The sequence below is a fragment of the Cupressus sempervirens genome, chromosome 1, assembly GCF_028749045.1.
Source record: "Cupressus sempervirens isolate cs-2001-9-10 chromosome 1, ASM2874904v1, whole genome shotgun sequence".
In the NCBI taxonomy this organism is placed as follows: Eukaryota; Viridiplantae; Streptophyta; class Pinopsida; order Cupressales; family Cupressaceae; genus Cupressus; species Cupressus sempervirens.
Window position 1 is genome coordinate 713,903,609 of NC_143118.1, and position 23,539 is coordinate 713,927,147.

The 23,539-nt window shown below is 36.5% G+C and overlaps 1 protein-coding gene across 1 annotated transcript; it reads left to right on the top strand.

Moving 5' to 3' along the window:
* The first annotated feature begins 17,969 nt into the window (after positions 1-17,969).
* Positions 17,970-22,489, top strand: LOC149579950 (pentatricopeptide repeat-containing protein At2g13600-like). The gene is made up of 2 exons (XM_089787938.1): positions 17,970-19,166; positions 19,480-22,489. Exons 1-2 carry the CDS (start codon positions 18,428-18,430, stop codon positions 20,643-20,645), a joined length of 1,905 nt encoding a protein of 634 aa, XP_089644064.1. The 5' UTR covers positions 17,970-18,427; the 3' UTR covers positions 20,646-22,489.
* Positions 22,490-23,539: the final 1,050 nt, after the last annotated feature.

The following is a 23,539-nucleotide window of genomic DNA, read 5'->3' on the forward strand; positions in this document are numbered from 1 at the left end:
GTACAATTTCATGTGGGAATCCAAAATAGCATGAAAGAAAACATACAACAAAAAGACTAAGAAATAAAGTTCCTTCACATCAAGGAGTACCAGATCCACATCTCAAGGCAAAGACACTCAATTAAATAATTGAAAGATGGAAGCTGAATCTAACCATCTAACAAGCATTGAAGGGAAATGACTGAAAACAACATCGTAGTGTACAGAAGAAACTATGTAATGAACTGAAACAATGAACTAAGTGTGCAGTTCCTCCCAACCGTAATAGCATCATGAGACCTCAAAGGTCCTAGCCATTCCCTATGTGTAACATCCCAAACTACCAACTAGATAGTTAGAGCTATCTTATAAGGATGTCGCTACTAAAGCATAATAACATCATAAGAATAGGAAATCTAAAATGCTAAACCAAAGGCAATAGATACTCCAACTAAGCAGGTAACATCATAACATCATAAGCTAAACATCATAATAAGGAAATGTGTCAATACTAACATCATCTGAACATGATACACAAGCATTCCAATAAAAGCATACTCTAGAACCCGAAGTACTAAGTGAAAACATCCAGCAATGGTCGCACTGGGATAATAGACCATCTCTATACACCAGTCCTCAATAGTGGTATAGGTAGCTACACCTCCCAACCATGTGAAACCTGTAAATCCACTCCCATCGTGCTGATGGAGATGATGAACAAACCACAAACACATTCAAAGAAAACATCCATGGCTAACACTCATGCCAGATAGTAATGATGACTAAAACCAAGATCATGAAACAATTCAAGTATGACAGGAACTGGTCAAACACTCAATGGGCTACTATGTAGGGGTCGACATCATGGAGAGTCGCTTGGCATCCAAAAGCCCAAGCTCAGATCATGTGGCTCAAATCCCCAATGGAAGGCTCTCGCACTAACATTTTATTATTTTAAATTTTATTACCACCTAGTGTTTTATTTAGTTATCACTTACATAAAACTTCCTCTACCAACCCACTAGGTAATGGTCACCAAGCTGCAAGATAGAAGCCCCCTCCATATGCTACCATACCCTACCCATGCTCATCCCATGATGAGTGCCTGTAGGCATGCATATTCTCCACCCAACCCCAATGATCATAACTCTCAGAAGTACCATGAAAGATCAGGCCTTGCAAGTCACCCCACAAATTACATGCACATGTTGTGTGTGGCACACCACCATCATGAAGATCATAACACAAGGATTGGATGAGAAAATAATACAAAAATACACTCAACCGAAAAAAGACTCAGGAGGATGGATGCAACACATATCCCAATGCAACATAAAGGTGCAACAATGGTCAGACTGACATCCAAATGGATGATCCAGGTCCATGAAAAACTTGAGAAAATGGGGCGACATGCAAAATGCGGTAAAACCCCAAAATAGAAAAATGAAAAAACTTCAAAATAAAAACCCATTTGGTCTTTGGGCACAAAAGCCTTGAAAATCCAATAAAATTTTGTTTTAGACACCATATGCAAAAATGGCCAGCATAATGGTGTGAAACCCCAAACCCTCATCCCAAAAATAGGGAAACTGTTCATATGCAACCAATGGGGCAAAACTAGCAAATAGAAACTAAGGGGAACGCTAGTTCTCAGCCTCTAGACAAACAACTACTAGAAACAGATACATAAACTAAGCTGAAACAAGAAAATGAAAGAGCCCTACCTTATAGGAAAAGGGTTTGAAATGGGAATCAACTTGATAAAATAATAATCCCATGAAAGTTGACAAAAATCACTGCAAAGAAAGGTCTCCTCGAGCCAGATTCAACGAGACTGTCTTCACGAAGATCCCACAATGAATATAAATGCAATCTTCCAAAGAAGGATTTCAGAAAAAAAAAACTCTCAATTTTGAATTTTGTAAAAGTGAGAAGTGAGGAATTAAATTCCTCTCCATACTTATTCACTTTTTGAGTGAATATTCAATTAGGGCAAATAGCCAGTTAGACTAGCTAGACTCTGAATTGACCCAAATGAAAATAGACTATTCCTAGAAATAAGAATTCATCTATGGCAAAGCTACCAGAAATTAAATTCAATAAAATTTAAAGCTCGAAAACCCAAAATTACAAAAATTTCCTTAACAACTTTCGCAAAAATGCAAACCTCTGAATGCACAAACACGCTCACAGGTGTAATCACATAATGTAGATGAGTTTGGATTTAATAATCATCGAAAAGTTTAAGTAAACAATTAAAATAAGGATATGCCGACCATATAGGGACGACATTGGTGAAATATGAGTAGCTGAATCACTAACTTCATGTGCCACTACCAAGGATATAATTCATACATACTAAAACACACGATCAAGTGCAATTGCATATAATAACATAGCCAAAGCAATAAATGCATTAATGACTAATTTAACCATTTATACAATTATATTGAAATAATCCATTCACATCACTCACGTTCACATAAAGCATAATGAAACAAGAATGAAGTAAATATCCATAGCATAAAATCCATCACATAACAAAATCAAATATATGTCCAAATACCAAATAACCAGATATCATCATAGACCTATTGTCATCTCAAAATGGCATCAACATGCAAATATGATAAACTAAATAGCATAGTAGTAAAACATCCATAATACTAAAATCAAAATATAGCATCTGACCCTAAGGTCATCTCAAAGTACAAAAATAAGAGTATCAAGTATCTCTCAAATCAAAATAAACAAGGTACAGATTACAAACATGAGAGGCACTACACATCATACTAGTGATAGGCCCATCGAATGCAATTTGATCAACAAGATTGTGAAGCTTTATTATTATCTCCATTCTCAAATCTATTACAAAATGGGACCAATGCTTAACACCAAAGTGAGAGTTTTTTTATATAATAGGTGAAGGAAATCTTATGCTTGGAATATGAAATGATTAGGTGACTGATTGGATGACCGATCAAGAAGATGAATCACTTCATTGACCAAAAGGACTAGTAACTAATCCTCTATGAAAGATTCTTGGGTAACTCAATAATAGCTTGTTGCTAACTAACTTATCTTTTCCTATTCTAGCTCTAAGTAAATAATGGTATTGTCTTTTAGTATGCTAAAATATGCTTACATTCTTAAGAAAGAATTCAAAATGAAAAGAAAATTGATAATAAATGACTATACTCATATCAGATTAATTGACCATGGGAAAAGTCTTAAAATAAGGATACTTAGCCTTTTTGGTGTGTTCTAAGAACTCTGTTCTCAAGCTACACCATAAAAAGGGGAAATTGTCCTACTTTAAGAAAGAGAAGAGAAATTGATATTCACCTTACTAGACAAAACTATATCACTAGATTTAGCCAAGCTTCCTGAACAAGATGACTTTGTTTACATAAAGAAGAAGAACAAAAACACCAAGGGGTCGAAAGGAATGAAGAGTAAAGATAGAATATATTAAGGGATCGAAGAGAACAAGTATGTCAGATTTTAACTATTTTATAGATACCAAGGGATCAAAGATAAAAGATATCATAGAGAACTTACAAAGAGGAGAACACATAGAACAAAATTCACCCATCTTACAACTACGCACAACAAGAGTCACTCAATATCTATAAGAAGAAAGGTTAGATGATTAGACCATCATAGCCCCAAAATCACTTGAATGGAAAATAATATTGAAACACTAGTTGACCAAACCATCTTAGCCCCAAAATTACATCCATAATGATTGATCATGATGTGAGGCATCCAAAATACAAAAAAAATCTAAGGAGATATTGTGTCTAGGGATATTGTTATGTTTGGGAGCTTTATGAATCTCAAACATTCAATATCAACAAATACCATATCCCCCTTCAGGATGAACATAGACGATGTGCTCTAAGTCTAAATATAAGGAGTGAAGGGGATGACAACTATTACAAGTTCAACATTCTCCAACCAAGAAGGATACCTCAAGCTAAAACAAAGGGAATATACTTGTCAAATATATACTTATCAAAACTCTTATAGGAGTTACAAATCCTAAGGACCATGTTTAGAGAATGCTAAAGTTAGGTAAAACTCTCAAAAAACACGAAGGAAATGATATAAAGACTAATTAACTAACAAGAACGATATGAATCTTCTGATTGGAAGAATATGGGTAAGAATGAATAATCTACTTCACATTATTTTTACTTATCAACATGACATTCACTATTATACTTGGCTCAGTTTCAAATGATCAGTGATATATGATCTTGATTTAGAAACAAACAAATTTATAAAAGAAATTTCCTTAATATGATGTTTTTTGTTATATGATCTCTCATTTATGGGAAAGTTTCTATTATCATTTAGTGCTTAATGATTTAGAATGGTTAAATTTATCAACTATATTAAAATAGATATTGAATTGAATCACCCCAAAAGGAAAGGAACTATAAATGACATAGTAGTAAGATATCAAATTTATATAAGCAATCAAAAATTTCAACTTTAAGTTCTTTAATTCATACCCTTAAATGTCAAAGAAAATGATCTTTTAACATGAAATCATTAATTTCCAATATTACCAGATGAATTTGGAAATATCAGACTAAAATATAATTTATAAGTTATCAATTACCTACCTTACAAGAGGAAGACATATTCCTTTCTTATGTGCGGCCATTATTTTATGATGTTTGTAAAATTGTCAAATCCTTATTTCAAATAGAGTGCCTATTGGTATTTTTTTTATTACATAATTATTACATCTTAAGCCTGCAAAACCTATCGGAGTTTCTTCTTTCGACAAGCCTACATAAGTCTATCACCAAACCAATTTTTTTTTATAAGTGAAGGTTGTAAATGATACTTATCTGCTACCAAACTCCAAACGAGAGCAATATTAAATAATGTCAAAGAGAATTCATTTATATCAAACAATTCATATTAAAACTTGCTCCGAAAGGGATGAAAAAATGTGCAATAACATATAAAGGAATCATATTTTTTAATGATAAACCTTTGATCCATTGAGAAATTCAAATCTCGAGCCATTAAATTTAAATGAGGTAAATACACCTATCACTAATTAAATTACCATAGCATTGTGAATATGAAATCACATGCTACCAACTAATATTTACTTCAACCATGATTAGCACAAAGGAACTATTGAAAGGTTTTGACTTAAAATAAAGTATATTATAATATGTTCATTCTATCGAGTTTAAAACAAGGTACACTAGAATAACCAAAAACAAAGTACCCCATATGTACAATACCTTGACTTGAGTTTATCAGTTCCTGATAGAAATATTATCATTGATGCCAAAAACACAAACAATATTACAAAGTATCAACATCAATGTCAAAGGGGGGATGAAGAAAGCTTTGGAACATTATCAAAAAGAATATATGGGAAATAAAATGTTTGATATAAAGAATCTATTTAAAGCATGATGATAGCCTCAATATTAATCAATTGTATAAATCTTAGAGAAAAAATACACACAGTGGTGGGAAGCAATAAAGACAAAGATGATGTGGAAATTTATACAAACTTCCACTTTGATATATTAGTTGGACTTAAAGAAGAAAGGTCTTATGGAAATCTATATATACAAAATCTCAATAAGGCAATAACAATCTTTGTGCAAATGAAAGCAACTTTAACAATTATAACTAAAAAAATAGAGACTAAATACATAAGCAATTCTGAGTGGAATGTATGTAGCATGTAAGTTACTTGTAAAATCTACATGCAATGATATAATTGGTGGAAGGAAGTATGTATATATGAACCATGTTCGAAGAGATAAGAATTAACTACAAAGGAACATGCTTGACCAACAAAACAATTTAATGCACAAGCTTTTCAAATCATCCCCAAGTTCATAAACGACCAAGAGTGTGGATACAACAACAATATAAGTTAGTAACTACTATATTGGTGGCTTGCAAAAATTAAATTGTATGTGAGAGCATACAATAAATCTTTGGAAGTTCATCCATCGAAAAAAGCCATTAATAGTTAGCCACAAGGAAGATGTATTAAACACACTACAAGGCACTATAAAAATAAACTAAAAGTTATATCATAAATATTATTCGGTAAATAGAAAAATGGCATACAAACTTATATATATTAAACAAAAATGGTATTGGAGATGGTATCACATCACAGGTTAATCTCGTATATTCATCCAATGATTAAACATCTAATTGTATTGCATGTATCAACATTTTATGATAATGGCCTAATAAAGAAAACAAATATTAATATATATACATTGAAGAAGTAAACCACTGGACACATACTAACAGTAAGGAAACACTGAAAATATTCAAATGCTGAAGATGATAGTCAACAATATAAAGAGTCTTAGGTATCAAAACTCATCATGTCTATATTCTAGTTAGCATTGCAGAGAAATATAACATTGAGTCAAACTAGTACCATGGGACAAGTTTTGGCACAGAGTTAAAATATCTAAGGAATTAATGGATATCAAAGAGCTTTGAGATTTTAAAAAAATGATTACTGAAGTATATAGGTGGCAATACATCAATAAAATACAATAAATTAAAGTGGCTTTAAGTAATAATGTTTGCTAGTATAATTTATTTTGGTTAAGAATGGACATGACTCTTAATTGTGAGAAGTGACAATTCTTAATATTGACAATTTCAATTTTTTTGGGTCAACTCTTTAATCAATTTTGAGGTCGGTTAATTTTTTTTTACTGATATTAAGAACCATAACCTCATAATAATCTAAGTCATCATCAAACTAGCCTGGTACATCTCATCACGCCAACAAAGAGTTACATCATGTTGTTCAATAAGGGTATGAATATTACCCACAATAGTAGTAAGGGTGGCTAGCATGGGAGATAAACTAGGGATAGTGTTATATGTTTGTTGCACAACTCTCAATTGATTTAGATTTTCTTCAATTAAGTCTTGAATTCGGGAAGAGTTTTGAGGGGTAATGGTGGTTTCGAGTTTTTTTGAGAATCATCATTTGGTGGGGGATTGTTTGGAGGTTGGTTAGGGTCTGTCATGCCTGTCTATAATGCAAATAAACATAGAATTACAATTTGAATGAACAATTTATAAATCAAACTAAAAAACTTTTATTTTCATTACAAAAACCTAAATTAATAATTTAAAAAAAATTAAAAATAAAAGAAAATTGAAAAACAAAAAAAGTTGAACGTACTTGTGGTTGGATGCAAGGTGGAATGATAAAATGACAAGATAATTTTGTATGCCTGATTTATGATCCCATACTCGATACCAAAGGCCACTGTTGTTGAAGGAAAAATGATAAATTAGTGTTTGGATTTTTTTTTAAAACCTATGCGCAGGTTTCAGGTATATCAAATACACGATATGCTTGGATAACTGTCTTTTTTCGCATTGGTATTAGAATTGGGGGGGGGGGGGGGGGGGGGGGGGGAGTTAGAGCAAATTTGAAATCATTTGTGAATTTTTTTGACTAATTTTTGTTCACATCACCACTTTTTGGCCCACCATTATTCTACACACACACACACACCTGTGTGTATATGTATATGTGTGTGTGTGTGTAAACATACATGTGTGTGTGTGTGTGTGTGTGTGTGTGTGTGTGTGTGTGTGTGTGTGTGTGTAAACACACACACACACACACTGTAATGGACACCCTTGGATGTCCCAAAAAACTAAACCAAATTGCTGAAAGGAATTATGTCAAACAGTTTGCATTCAACTTCTTAAAACCCCTTATAACTCTGGAAATCAAACGTTTATTTGTTTGTTGTGTTTCGTGCATGGAATTGGTATCATACAATATAAACAAGAAAGAAACTACAATAATATGCAAAGTGGAAATGAACTGCTGCTAATAAAATGTTATTTTCAGAATTCCTAAAACCAAATACATGGCAGATTTATCAACTCACTAATTACTTCAGTAATATTGTCATAATACTCCAGCCCATGCTTACAAACTTTCTGCTACAATACTTTGTCCTCCAATCAGTCCACTACCTTCATAATACCATTCCCTCCAAGCGGCATAAGCATCGGACAAGTAGTGAAGAAGATATGAGCAAAATATCAAATCTGCCTGTAGCCGAAAATGCAACTAAACTGCCTGATAATGAAGCCAATAAGAAAGAATTCCAAAGGCCAAACCCCAAGGGAATGACGTCTAGAATGTTACAAGAGAGGATAGACGTCCTCAAATGCCAAGAACAAAGCTGCAACTCACACACCAATTTCTTCTCATATTCAACCTATCTAATGAAGCTACAAATGCTTCCTTTTATTCTATTCCCACAGGTCTGCTCAACTCATATGGGCAATGTGGGATAAAGATGTGTAATATAAAACATATATTAAAATACCCCTTATGTCTCCCTTGGGTACACATCACCATAAAATAAATATTAAAGTAACACTTTAATATTTTACAATTAAATTAGACGTTACTTTAATAAAACTTCAGGCATTAAAATGTATTAGCAATCGAACTCCGAATAATGCGAGTGATAGCTCATTGGAAAGCTCTCACCGAGGAGTATCGAATCCAATCACCAAAATTGACCTGCACTGTGTCCTGCCGACTTACTAAAAATAGTAAGTATGCCTGAAACTGAGTAAATCAACTTCGTTTTGGCCCAAACTGGAAATGACTAGGCCAAAACACTCCAAGATCCCATTAAACCCTTTGTTAGCCCTCGGGACCATGTAGAACAAGGCTAAGGCACACACACTTGGTCAACTGCTAAAATGGGGACATTACAGTCCGCCCCCCTTGAAATTGCTTGTCCTCAAGCAATCTCAGTCCAGCCTGCTGAATAACCTGCTCACTCTCCCATGTAGAATCTTCCTCCGGAAGATCTTTCCATCTGACCAAATACTCCTTCACTATCCTATTTCTAAGCTTCCTCTCTCTGGTATCTAGAATAGCCTCAGGTACTAACACAAGCTTCCCCTCCTCATCCAAAGGGGGTAAATCTGTAGAAGGCACTACACTCTGACCAATGGCTTTCTTAAGCCTAGACACATGAAACACATTGTGCACTCGATTGCCCTCTGGAAGCTCAAGCTCATAGGCGACTTTGCCCACTTTGCGAATCACCCTGTAGGGACCATAAAATCTAGGTTTCAACTTTTCAGCTCCACTCTTCTTGAGCGATGACTGTCTATATGGTTGTAGCCTCAAGTAAACCATATCCCCTACCTCGAAACTGCACTCTATTCGGTACTGATCAGCATACAATTTCTGTTGATTCTGGGCCTGTTGTATATTCTCTTTGAGCACTTTCAGGATGTCCTGACTATCCTACAATAAGTTTTTGGCTTTGGGCACTCTACTATCCCCCAAAACTAAATCCATGAAGCTAGGTGCTTCATAACCATAGAGTGCCATGAAAGGAGTCATCTTGATGGACATATGATAAGTGGTGTTATAACAATACTCTCCCATATGCAACCATCTGATCCAAGCCTTTTGTTGTGTAGTTACATAGTTCCTCAAATATCCTTCCACCCATTTATTCACAATCTTTGTTTGCCCATCTGTTTGCGGATGATAACTAGTGCTAGGTGTAAGATCTGTACCACACAACCTAAACAACTCTTGCCAAAAAACACTCATAAACTTACTATCCCGGTCGCTAACAATGAATCTGGGCAACCCATGTAACATGAATATCTCTTTAAAGAAAAGATCTGCCACCTGTGCTGCTGTGTAAGTGGACGGAATAGCAATGAAGTGAGCAAACTTCGTCAAGCGGTCCACCACCACATAGATGCAATCCCTTCCCTGCACTCGTGGTAAACTAGTGATGAAGTCCATCGAAATACTTTCCCATTTCCTATCAGGAATGGGCAAGGGCTGTAATAAACCTGCAGGAAATGTGTGTTCTCCCTTATTCTGTTGACAAACCACACACTCCCTGACATACCTCTGAACATCATCCTTGAGCCCTTTCCATGAAAACTGCTCTCGGATCTGCCTATAGGTCTTGAAGACCCCCGGATGTCCAGCTGTGGGTGCATCATGAAATGCCTTCAGTATCGCCTCTCTCAAATGTGATGACGGAATCAAATAAACCCTTTCCTGAACTCTGATCAATCCATCTATCACCTCATAGCGATCATCCTGTATGGTACCTGAAATCAATCCAGAAGCCCAAGCATCTCCGACATACTCTTCTATAATCTGATCTCTCTGATCTCTTGAAATCTCTGCCAGAGCACATAAGTGAGGTCTCCGAGATAAGGCATCAGCCACCACATTTTTCTTACCTTTGACAAACTCTATGTCAAAGTCATAAGCCTACAATTTAGTCACCCATTTTTTTTGCCGGTCATTAAGATCACGTTGGCTCATGAAGTATTTAATACTATTGTGATCAGTCTTGATTACAAAACGTCCACCTACCAAATATGATCGAAATTTGGCCAATGCATGCATTATGGCCAACATCTCCCAGTCATAGACAGAATAACTTTTCTCAACTCCTCGGAGCTTCCTACTCTCGAATGCAATGGGATGCTTCTCCTGCATCAATACTACTCCAATCCCATCACCTGATGCATCACAATGAAGCTCAAAAGGCTTTGTGAAATTCGGTAGAGCTAGAACTGGACATGAAGACATTACCTGCTTGAAATGCTCAAAACACCTCTGTGCTGCCCCTGTCCACACGAAGGCTCCTTTCCTGGTAAGATCTATCAAGGGTGTAGCAATCTGTGAGAATCCCTTAACAAACCTCCTATAAAAACCACATAAACCAAAGAATGCCTTAAGCTGTGTAAGGTTTGTGGGAGTAGGCCATTCTACAATAGCTCTAATCTTTTCGGGATCAACCCGAACGCCATATGCACTAATGATATGCCCTAGGTAAAGGAGCTCAGTCATGCCAAACTCACATTTAGATTCCTTGGCATACAATGACTCTCTCTCCAGAATAGATAACACCTCCTCTAGATGATGTAAGTGCTCCTCCCAGGTCTTACTGAAGACCAAGATGTCATCAAAGAAGATCAAGACAAATCTCCTCAGCTGCTTCCTGAATACCTGGTTCATACAACTTTGAAATGTAGCAGGTGCATTGGTTAGACGAAATGGCATAACCATGAACTCAAAGTGGCCATAGTGACATCGGAAGGCTGTTTTCTCAATGTCCTTTGCTCTCATCCTGATCTGATGGTATCCGGATCGCAAATCAATTTTGGTGAAGAAGCATGCCCCATGCAACTCATCGATCAGCTCATCAATCCTAGGAATGGGATACCTGTTTTTAATTGTTTTCTTATTCAGTGCCCTGTAATCGATGCACACGCGCATTGTCCCATCCTTCTTCTTTACCAATACTACTGCTGAAGCAAAAGGGCTCTTACTGGGCCTGATATGCCCCATCTCCAACAAATCTTTAATCGCCTTCTCTATCTCATCCTTGTGTTTCTTAGGATGACAATAGGGAGTAATCATAATTGGTTTGGCTCCCTCCTCAAGCTCAATAACATGTTCCATCCCTCTGTCAGGAGGAACCCCATGAGGAATATCGCTAAATACTTTAGCGTGTCTATCAAGTATCTTCTGGACATCTAGTGGATGACTCTTTTCTTGTGGCTCTAGTGAAGTTGGCATAATGTGGCACTCTGCCGCCCACTCTATGTCATCATGACGAAAAAGTCTCTGCATTCTCCTCAAGGACACTACTCTGCAACCTCCATCTGAAAGCCCTCTAAGTACCACAGTTCTGCCCTCATGCTGGAATCTCATCTCCAATTTCGCTAGATTGAGTGTGAACTCAACTAGTGAAGCCATCCATGTCATGCCAAGGATGACATCATAATCTCCCATGTCCACAACATAGAACTCATCCTCCAACTCGTAGCCATCTCCAAACCTGATGCGAAGATTAGATATCTTCCGAGTGCATAATAACTTATCACCGTTAGCCACCATGACTCTAAACCCATCATGCTCCTCTGTCTGTAACCCTCTCCTGGCTACCAACTGTGCATCTATGAAGTTATGTGTAGCCCCAGTGTCAATAAGAGATATCACTTTCTGCCCCTGGATAGTACCCCTGACCTTAAATGTGATTGCCTTTTGGGCCCCTGTCAAGCGTGCCAACAATCTATCATCCTTAGGAATGTTGCTCTCCTCTATAGTGTTACCCTCATCTGAATCGGAGTGCTGATCCTCCCCTTCTGACTCTGACTCTTCTGCTGAAAAATATTCCATTTGATTTGCCTTAGCCTTGAGAGAACATTTATGAGATAAGTCCCAAGGATCTCTACAATGGAAGCACAACTTCTTCTTTCGAAGTTCATTCAAGGTTTCATTGTCTAGTCCTTTTGATCCTTCTTTGGGTTTGCTATACTCTTTCTGAAATGATTTTTTGTCTTTGTCCTTGCGGTAGGAAGAATCTATTGAATGGTTTTTTCCTTTGTATACCGAAGGGGCTAAATCTCGTGCCTTTTTAGTTGCTTCAGCTAACGTGAGTGGATCATGTCCCTTCACCCAACCTCGTAATGGATCAGCAAGACCATCACAAAATAACACCACCAATCTCCTAGGAGAGATATCAGTAACAAGTACAGACAAGCGCTGAAACTCGGCAATGTAAGCATCCATAGAACTTGACTGTTTTAACTGTGCTAGCTCCTTGAAATGTAACTCGGGATCCTTAGTGTCAAATCTCCCAATCAATGTTTCGGTGAATTCCTCATAGGATGTAGTCTGATTATGCCCCAAAGTCACCATGCCATGATGCCACCATTCATGTGCAACGCCATCCAAGTGCATAGCCGCATACTTGATAGCCTCCTCCTCAGGCATAGGATTTAGCTGCAAGTATGTATCTAGCTTCTGCACCCAAGCTCGTGCAGTCATCTTCCCTGAAGCATCATAATAAGGTAAAGAAAGTTTTCCAACTTTCTTCCTCAGCTCAAAGTTTTGATTCCTCCCTCCTGCTTTAGGCATGTGTCTCATCCTCAAGTCCATATAATCTCTAAGAGAAATATCCACCTGAAACTCTAGTCCACTAGCCTCCCAGTCCCTCTTGAACTGATCCTGTAACTCGGTAATCTGCGGTTCGTTTACTGGATGAACTAGATCTCTGGGTGGAAAAGTGGGTAGAAGAGGTCTCGAGCTTGCAATCTGTGCTGGGCGTGCAACGTGTCTAAAGTTATCAGCCTCATTCCCATTGTTGTCGTGTCCATTATTACCATTAATGTTATTCTCAGGACCATTGTTGTTGCCTTGGCCTTCATGGTTATTGTTTCCCCCGTTGTTATTGTTTCCCTCGTTGTTATTGTTTCTGTTGTTGGCATCACCTGGATTAATATTGACACCCATCTGTCTAGCCATGAGCTGCAACATCATGTCCATTCACCTATTCTGCTCCTGCTGCATACACTGGCCCTACTCTAATGTATCCAGTAACTATCAGAACAGTACCTCCCCCTGATCTGGACCAGCATTTCTACCTCCGCCTAATCCTGTATTCCTGTCATCTCGATCACCCATATTATTGTCCTGATCACAGAATATCTCCTCTGTGTCTGTATGGTTGAATTCAATGTCCCCCTGCACGGATGTACTAGACTGTTTGCTTTGCAAGTCTGAAATCCTATTTTGTCTTGCTCTGGTATCGCGGAAATTATAAGACCCCTGTCGCATGCTCAAACATAAATGCTTAGCCTGTGTTTTTTACTTACTTTTTCCCTCTATCTGGCTGTTCCAAATTCCCTATAAGACCTCCACAGGATGGCAGGACTTATAGCTCTGATACCACTGTAATGGACACCCTTGGATGTCCCAAAAAACTAAACCAAATTGCTGAAAGGAATTATGTCAAACAGTTTGCATTCAACTTCTTAAAACCCCTTATAACTCTGGAAATCAAACGTTTATTTGTTTGTTGTGTTTCGTGCATGGAATTGGTATCATACAATATAAACAAGAAAGAAACTACAATAATATGCAAAGTGGAAATGAACTGCTGCTAATAAAATGTTATTTTCAGAATTCCTAAAACCAAATACATGGCAGATTTATCAACTCACTAATTACTTCAGCAATATTGTCATAATACTCCAGCCCATGCTTACGAACTTGCTGCTACAATACTTTGTCCTCCAATCAGTCCACTACCTTCATAATACCATTCCCTCCAAGTGGCATAAGCATCGGACAAGTAGTGAAGAAGATATGAGCAAAATATCAAATCTGCCTGTAGCCAGAAATGCAACTAAACTGCCTGATAATGAAGCCAATAAGAAAGAATTTCAAAGGCCAAACCCCAAGGGAATGACGTCTAGAATGTTCCAAGAGAGGATAGACGTCCTCAAATGCCAAGAACAAAGCTGCAACTCACACACCAATTTCTTCTCATATTCAACCTGTCTAATGAAGCTACAAATGCTTCCTTTTATTCTATTCCCACGGGTCCGCTCAACTCATATGGGCAATGTGGGATAAAGATGTGTAATATAAAACATATATTAAAATGCCCCTTATGTCTCCCTTGGGTACACATCACCATAAAATAAATATTAAAGTAACACTTTAATATTTTACAATTAAATTAGACGTTACTTTAATAAAACTTCAGGCATTAAAATGTATTAGCAATCGGACTCCGAATAATGCGAGTGATAGCTCATCGGAAAGCTTTCACCGAGGAGTATCGAATCCAATCACCAAAATTGACCTGCACTGTGTCCTGCCGACTTACTAAAAATAGTAAGTATGCCTGAAACTGAGTAAATCAACTTCGTTTTGGCCCAAACTGGAAATGACTAGGCCAAAACACTCCAAGATCCCATTAAACCCTTCGTTAGCCCTCGGGACCATGTAGAACAAGGCTAACACACACACACTTGGTCAACTGCTAAAATGGGGACATTACACACACACACACATATATCTGTGTGTGTGCATATAATATATAAATATATGTATGCATATATTTATATATTATATGCATACATCTATGTATAAATACATATGTACAAACATACATACAATATATAAATATATGTATACATATACATATATGTACACACACACACACACACATACTAGTTAATATAAAATGAAAAAAATTCATAAAATTATATATATTTTTAGCTTTTTCGAGAAGAAAATAAAGAAAGCTAATAATCACAATCATTCTAAAGTGAATAATTATCATTATGTCATCTAATTGTTGGCTCAATGTTTGTGAAGGTCAATCCTTGTACATAATACAATGAAAGACTCTATTAATAGCATATTGTTTTGAATGTCTCTAGATGAAACCTATTAGAACTATAATTTCCTCATTACATGATATGAACTATAGCTTGAATTATTGTCATTTACATTAGATACTACAATTTTCCATAGTTTTTGCTTGAGTTAGAACTTGGTGTTCTAAACATGCTTTTTATTTTTACTTCAAAGTTTATTTATATAACTCATCAATCCATTTGAAGACTTCTAAATGAGGCTATTGCAATGCATTTAGTATACCTTATCTTTTAGATCAGTTGATCCTTGATCTTTTGATCAAGCAAGTCTTCTAAGGTTCATTGAATGAACATAAAGTTTTATCTATTATGCAACAAATTTATGTGTCTTTTTTGTTTCTTTAGAAGAAAAGAAAAAATGTCCAAGTTTATAGCTCAAGTGCCAGAAAAAGTGCAAGTTATATGCCTAATCAACAATTTTAAATCCATGAACAAGAGTAAGGAAGGTTGCCAAGAGGATGGTGCTTCTTCCAACAGTTAAAGAATGTTCTGCCCATTTGAAAAGAAAATTACCCAAATTTAGAAGTCACTAATTTGAAATTTTAGTCAACAAAAAAGAAGCTCACCTAGCGTACTATGTGTAGCTATTATAGTTAAAGGAAGAGCCAAGAAGGAAAGTTGCCGATTGACTAGAGGTTGAAATTGCTATACAAAAAAATATTATTTTTCATTTGTCAAGAGAAATCGCCTAATTTGAATGTGAAGAGTTGTTGCATGCTAAAAGTTTGTATAATGGAAGTGTGCTAACACCAATTTAAGTGTGAAGAAATCCCTAATTTCCAAATGAAAAACTATCATGAAATAGGTTTTTAGATCTCATCAATTTTATAATGAGATTATTGTAATGCATTTGGTGTCTAACTTTTAAATTGGTTAATCCTTGATCAAATAAGTTTTGTAATTTTATTATTTTTGACAGAGGTCATCCACAAACAAGTTTTAGGTACCTGATACGAGCTTACGCATGCCTAAAACCTCTTCGGCTAAGAGCCAAGGACTAAGGAGCATCCACATTGCCAAATTCGTTCCGGGCACGATCTTGACCTCATCCCTTATGATGTCTTCGAGCCTTGCACTCAGCAAGACTTGATCCCTAATGGGCTCTTTGTGAGTCATTCAACTTCACCAGTAGATAAATGACCCATTGACAAGTTTTATAATTTGATTTGAATGAATATAAAGTTTTATCTATTGTTGATTAAATATATGTATATTCTTAATTTCTTTGTTTAATTTAAACTATATTACAAAAATTATTTTGAACATAATTTTTAGTACTATTAGTTTTAGCTATCTAGATATAGATATAGTTATGAGATGTTATCTATTTGTCCATAACTATACTAATACATCCAATGTCTTTCATCTTTGTATCAATTGATCTTGGATATTATGAGGAAACAGTTTTATAATTCTATAATTCAGTGAAATGAATATAAAGTTTTATATGTTGTTAAGCTATTTTCTCCTTATTGTCCTAAGCTAGTACTATTGCATTCAATTTTGTACTTCTTAGTTAATTAGTTTATGATCTATCATCGAATCATAATGAACTATTTTTTTATTACTAAAATATTTCTAAAGTTAATATATTAATTCATTAATATAATTTATTGTAATAACTATTTTTCTCAATCATGATTGGTTCATTTTATTGGTCTTATAGGACCCCTTTATTCGGAGGCCTCCTCGATATTGTTTTTTTTTTTTCTGACTATATTTTTGGATGCTTTATTAGTATTTAATATTTCTACCTTGTAATGAAATTATTTATAAATATATTGACAACTACTTTGATCTATTACTATATTAGTTAACTACCTTTTACACTGTTCAAATCTGATTTTTATTATTATATATAAATAATGTATGGTAACAAAGAATCCATTTTATAAAATAAACCTCTCATTTCAAAAAATGAAAACAACATATAGAGTTAACTTATATTATATTATTTTATAAGATTTTTTTAATACTAAAATATTATATAATACATGATTTAAAAATAATAATTTAATTATATAAATTTAATTTTTAATCTTTCATTTACTATATCTATTAATTATTATAATAATTTTTCTATTAATTATAATAAAAACTCCATACCAAGCAATACCACAAAAGATAGCTTTAAATGACTACAACTTAAGTCAAACGATCTATGCTCCATACAAATCAATGATTAAACATCAAACCATCTACTTAAAAGCCCAATTAAAGAAACAAAAAGGAACTAAACTGCATCTTCAGCTTTCCATCCACGCCGTCCAAGGCAGGGGACAATCTGACCACCAAAGCTTCAGTTCCTCACCTCTAGTCTCTGTGTTTGGCTCCTTCACCAGTTGTTTCCATGGAAAAGCAGGCGCATGAGGAATAACACTAAACATTATGCAAGGTGTTCTGCCTTCATTGAATTCCTCCTTGTTCTTAGTGGACACTACTACACTTTTAGCCTCACAAGTCTCTACAAGTATGTTGACCATTCTGCCCAACCTAGTGTTGTTGGGCCTGGGCCTATACACCGTGATACTACTACTAGCATGGCCACTAACATCAGTTTGTTTGTTCAGATCCTCTATCCCTTTTGTCAACTTGATCTATTCTAGCATATCTTTAAGGGTGCCTTCAAACGTCCCTAGTATATCAGCCTTTACTTTAAAGTATACTCCATCTTTTAGCATTTTTGAGCATTCACTTGTTATTCTCTTAATTATTATAATATTCAATAGCTCATCTGGTTGAGAGTGGAGGAAGGCGCGAGCTCGTTTGGTTGAGAGCGGAGCCCTGAGGCTGTGGGTTACCCCATGGTCTCAGTTCAAGCCTCTCTCCAGGGTACCCAGTGGGACCGTTGTACGAGCCCGCTACCCCACCCACCGAGGGTTAGTCTCACCTCAGCGCGCCTCTCCTGAGCGCTGGGCTGGACCACGGGGATACCTCTGTGGTAAATAAAAATTAAAAAATTCAATAGCTATTGCTAATGCAATGCATTTAAGGAGAATGCGAAACTTTTTTAATTTCTCCAAATCAATAACGCATATATTTATGACACCACTTGGCTCTGAAAAAAATCGACCGTTGAGGAAATGGGTACGGTTTGCAGTGGCCATAAGAAGCAGGTCTTGATGTTATCTGTGGAGCCAATGTAATAAAAATGGGCATGATCTGTGGTTGCCATAAGAAGTGGCCCTTGAAGTTATGCGCGGAGCCAATGTCACAAAGGCAGCTTAGAATGTGTTCAACAACCACTGCTTGCGAAAACCACTTTAATGGGAATAATGGTATCAGTACTCCGCTTCAGCACATCAAAATACTCCGTCAGCCGAGCTTTCTGAAGGAATCCCTTCGTTTATTGCAATTCCCAAACTACCCAATCGACTCTTTAGCAAAGGACTGCATTCAGAAAAGGGATTTATCGCAGTCAAAACTAACCCATGCCAACAAGATTGGAAAAGGATTAAGCGTAGACAGAATCTCAGCCAATGCGATTGTCAACATGTATGTCAAGTGTGGAAGTCTGCGAGATGCTCGTAAAGTGTTTGACGAAATGCCTCAACGAAATGTGCGATCTTGGACCATCATGATTGCAGGTTATGCTAGGCAGGGACTGCCCAAGGAAGCGCTCGATTTGTTTGACCAAATGCAAAGCTCAGGTGTTCAACCCAATCAGTTCACATTTTCCGCTGTACTGCCCGCCTGCTCGAGTTTGGCATATGAAGCGCGGGGTTTGGAGATCCACGAACAGATTCTAGGCAGTGGATTTCAGTGCGATACCATCGTCCAGACTGCTCTCATAGACATGTACGCAAAATTTGGAAATATGGTGAAAGCTCGTGAATTATTTGATGAAATGCCTCATCTAGATATTTTCTCCTGCACTGCCATGATTGCAGGTTAGGATAATATTTGCTGGTTAGCTTTTTAAGCTAAGATACTTGACTAGAACAAAAAGCCTTAAGCCTTCACCGTACGTCTCTATTCTAAAAATGCTTAGAGGTGAATTACGTTCCCTTCTATAATAGTTATTGCAAACACTAAAAAATGTTTAAATATGCTTTGGGGTGAAGTGTATTTCCTCTATAAGTATTTTGATAGGACTTGAAAACTACATAGTTGAATTCCGATGAGATTGCTAAAACCGCTCACAGTTCAAACCCTCACAAATGAAATTCTGATGCAAGGTTTCATAATTTTTATCGATTGCAGGTTATGCACAGAATGGGCAGCAAGAGGAAGCCTTGGCGATTTTCCGGCCGATGGAAATGGCAGGACTGAAGGCAGATGTCAAAACCTTGGCTAGCGTGCTCCCGGCTTGCAGCAATTTGACAGCTCTAAAGAACGGCATGGAGGTGCATGGATTCATAATTAGGAGAAAAATTCAGTCAGGAATCATTGTGGAAAGCGCACTTGTAGACATGTATGCAAATTGTGGAAGCATAGAGACTGCCAGGAAACTGTTTAACAATATGCCGCAACGAGATGTTCTTTCCTGGACAGTGATGATCAAAGGGTGTGCACAGAATGGCGAAGTAGAGGAGGCGCTGAAACTTTTCGAACAAATGGAACGGGCAGGTACGATTCCAGATCAGAAAGCATTCACTACCGTTCTCTCGGCATGTGCTAACTTGGCTGCTCTGGAAAAGGGAATGGATATACATGAAAAGATAGCTAGATTAGGATTGGAGTTGGATGTTGCCATGCTAAATTCGCTAATAGATATGTATGCAAAATGTGGGAGGATAGAGAAGGTCCGAGAACTGTTTGACGATATGCATGAACGAGACGTAACAACTTGGACATCTGTGATTTCTGGATATGCCATTAATGGCCGCGGCAAGGAGGCACTCAAACTCTTTGAAGAAATGAAACAGTCTTGCGTAAGTCCAAATCACGTCACAATGCTTTGTGTTCTGTCTGCCTGTGCACATGCAGGCCTGGTGGAACAGGGTTATCAATATTTCGATTACTTGAGCAAATTTTATCACATACAACCCACGATGGAGCACTATTGCTGTATGGTTGATCTTCTTGGGCGTGCTGGGCGCTTGGATGAAGCTGAAGACTTCATCAACAAGATGCCAATAAAACCAGACGCTACTTTGTGGACATGTTTGCTTGGTGCCTGCGCAATTTATAATCATATAGAGCTAGGAGAACGTCTAGCGGGTTTCCTCTTTGAAATGGATCCCCAGAGTCCTTCTCCTTATGTGCTCCTCTCAAATATCTATGCTTCAGCTGGCAGGTGGCATGACGCCGAGAAGATATGGAAAATGATGAAAGAAAAGGAGGTGAAAAAAACACCTGGCTGCAGCTGGATTGAGGTTAATAAACAGGTGCACGCTTTCCTCATAGAAGACAGATCACGCCAGTGAATATAGAGCATCTACAAAGATTTGGAGAGATTATCTCAAGAAAATGAAAGTGGCATTGTATGGCCCCGATCCAAAAAAAATCAAAGTGATCTTGATGAGGACAAAGAGCACATTATTTTCTACTGTAGTGAGACGTTGGTCATTGTGTTTGTGCTGTTTTGTCAAGAATTTCCGAGTTTGGGGATTGCCACTCTGCAATAAACTTCATCGCTAAAATTGTTGAACCACATATTGTTACGGGAATCACAAGCTGTTACCATCATGTCAAGGATGGTCAGTGTTCTTGAAGGGATTATTGATCACAAGTGGTTCAAAACAAGATTTTCTACAATCTGGGAATGCGCATCTACTTCCCCAACATTTTTCTAGAGATCTATTAAGTTTTATGGTGCACATTAGTTGCCCGGACGATAGCAATTATGTTCGTTTTTTTTATGTCAGCCTTCAGTTCGAGAGCTATCAACAATGGTTCAGTGAAGACATGTATATTTCCTAGATCATAAAGTTTCCAAAATTATCCATGGTTTGCGTGGTGGCTTCTTCAACTATAAAGGAGAAAACATGTTCCTAATCTCGTACATAATTGACTAAACTGACCAGAGTATGCCATGGAGCAATGTTCACTAAGTGTTAGAACAAAATCATGCAGAGATCTGAAAATAAGCTGAAGGAAAAGGCAAGGGGTGAGCATGAGGTGGCAGGATAGCAAGAACATTTAGTTGAAATCTGACTCATCCAAGATATCTCAAGAATCGCCAAGATGCAATAAGCTATCCAATGACAACCAAGTTGAGGATGTGGAATAACTTTGCTGAAGAAAGTCAAGAAGTTGGTCTCAATGGGCCAAATACAGCACAGCAGCACAAGATTCTTCAATCAGTAGGAAAATTCGATTCAATCCTATGAGCCTTACTACGGAGAATGAGACAAGAAGAATCATGATGAAACTACTAAGTTTCCAGTTGTACCTATTCTTGCCTATTGTACCTGTTGATTTCATTGAATGGTTCAACTCCTAAGTTGAATTGAGTTTACACTAAGACTTATAGTAACTTTTGAGAGTAAGTAAAGCTAAATGTTTAAAAACAAAATTAGGTCAGGTCTGAGCCAAGCGTCGATTTGTAACATGAACCTCCTCTTGGACGTTCTACAAAGGAAACTTGTTTTCATTCAACTGAATATTTGATCAAATTTGTACCTCTATAGTCCTCAGCACTTCTACTTGACTTGTGGTAATCAAAACTTTTTGATCCTTTTAAGGCTGGCTTGTTAGAATAATGAATAATCTTAGCTGCACTTGTGGCAACTCAAGTTTGAGTTGTTGGTAGCAAGAGTCCAGTTTAATTGTAGTGGTGTCATAGAGTTCTAGTTAGAACAAATGACTAATTGTAGATCTGGCTCTTAGATCCGGTTAGCTGACAAAAGTAGTACAGTTGTCCATTTTCATGTGTGTGTTGTCAATCATAAAGTAGTTTGTTGTCAGTGTATTTTCCAATCATTTAGGAATGTTGATGGGTCAATCTATTGTATAAATAATCTTCTACTGTTCAACAAAATCAAGATGAAAGTGTCTTCCTTCCCTGTTTTCTTTTTAATATGTTTTCAGCTGTATAATTTCTCTATTTTAATATGGTATTAGAGCCAAGTCTGAGTTTCATTTAGTGGTGTTTTCAAAATTCTTTGGAGTGCTGAAGCTGCAATATGTTTGCAAAAGGAGTTGTTGCAAGTTATATCAGCTAGTGTGCTGATCAATTGGTGATATTGGGAAAGAGTACTCATTGTGACAGTACTCAAGTGTAAGAATTCTTTTTTGGTAATAAATTCTTGTTAGTTTTCTCTTGTTATGGCCAATCTTGTAGATTCTTATCTAACTGAATCAAATAAGTTAGACAGTTCCAATTATGTTAATTGGAAGTTTAAGATGCAGACTCTAATGGAGTGGCATAATGCTTGGGCCATTGTAAATGGCAAAGAGGCCAAGCATACATCACCTACAACAACATCATACATCACCCACAACAACACCATACATCACCCACAACAACACCAATTGTTGTCCAAGATTGGGAGAAAAGAGAATTAAAAGCCAAGATTCTCTTGTGCATGTTAGCAAACGACTCAATTATCCCTCACGTAAGAGACAAAAATACTTATAGTGGTACATGGTCAGCTTTGAAATGTTTGTATGAGATTACAAAGTCAAGTAGAATTTTATTTTTAAAGAGCAAATTATTGTCTATCAAAATAGAAGTAAATGGAAGTGTTAGTGAATTTCTATCAAGAGTCAAGGAATTGAGGGATAAGCTAGCTATTGTTGGTGAACAAGTATCTAGTAATGATCTAGTGACAATTACTTTGAATGGAATGGTTAGTGACTATCAAGTTTTATTGTTGATTTGGCTGCAAGAGAAAATACACCTTTTAAGAATTTGGCAAGCATCTTTCTACAAGAAAAGGAGAGAAAGAAGCATGTGATTAACAGAGCTCAAAGTGTAGAGTTGGCTTTGATAGTGAAAGACAAAAAGCCATATAAAAGTAAGCAATGGTCAAAAACCAAAGGATGGGGTAAGTTTGACAAGCGAAGGAACAAAGAAGAAAAAAGGTATCACAATGGGGAAGCATCAAAATCAAATATAAAGAAAAATAGAAATTATAATTGTTGTGGCAAACTTGGTCATTATGCATATGAATGTTACAAAAAGAAAACTAATGAGTCCAAAAACACCATATATGAGGGTAATTTTGTGAATAGTGATGATACAATAAGTGATAACCTTCATGATTTAAATATGTTTGTCTCTAATTAAGCTCTTTCAATTGAATCAACTGATTGTAATGATTGGTTTATAGATTCAGGGGCATCAGTCCACATGTAATGTCATAGAAATTGGTTT

Excerpts from the sequence above, each read along its gene's own strand:
- LOC149579950 (XM_089787938.1), top strand. The coding sequence starts at position 18,428 with ATGGGCATGATCTGTGGTTGCCATAAGAAGTGGCCCTTGAAGTTATGC. Across the intron at positions 19,167-19,479 it reads CTGCACTGCCATGATTGCAG|GTTATGCACAGAATGGGCAG; the intron begins GTTAGGATAATA and ends TATCGATTGCAG.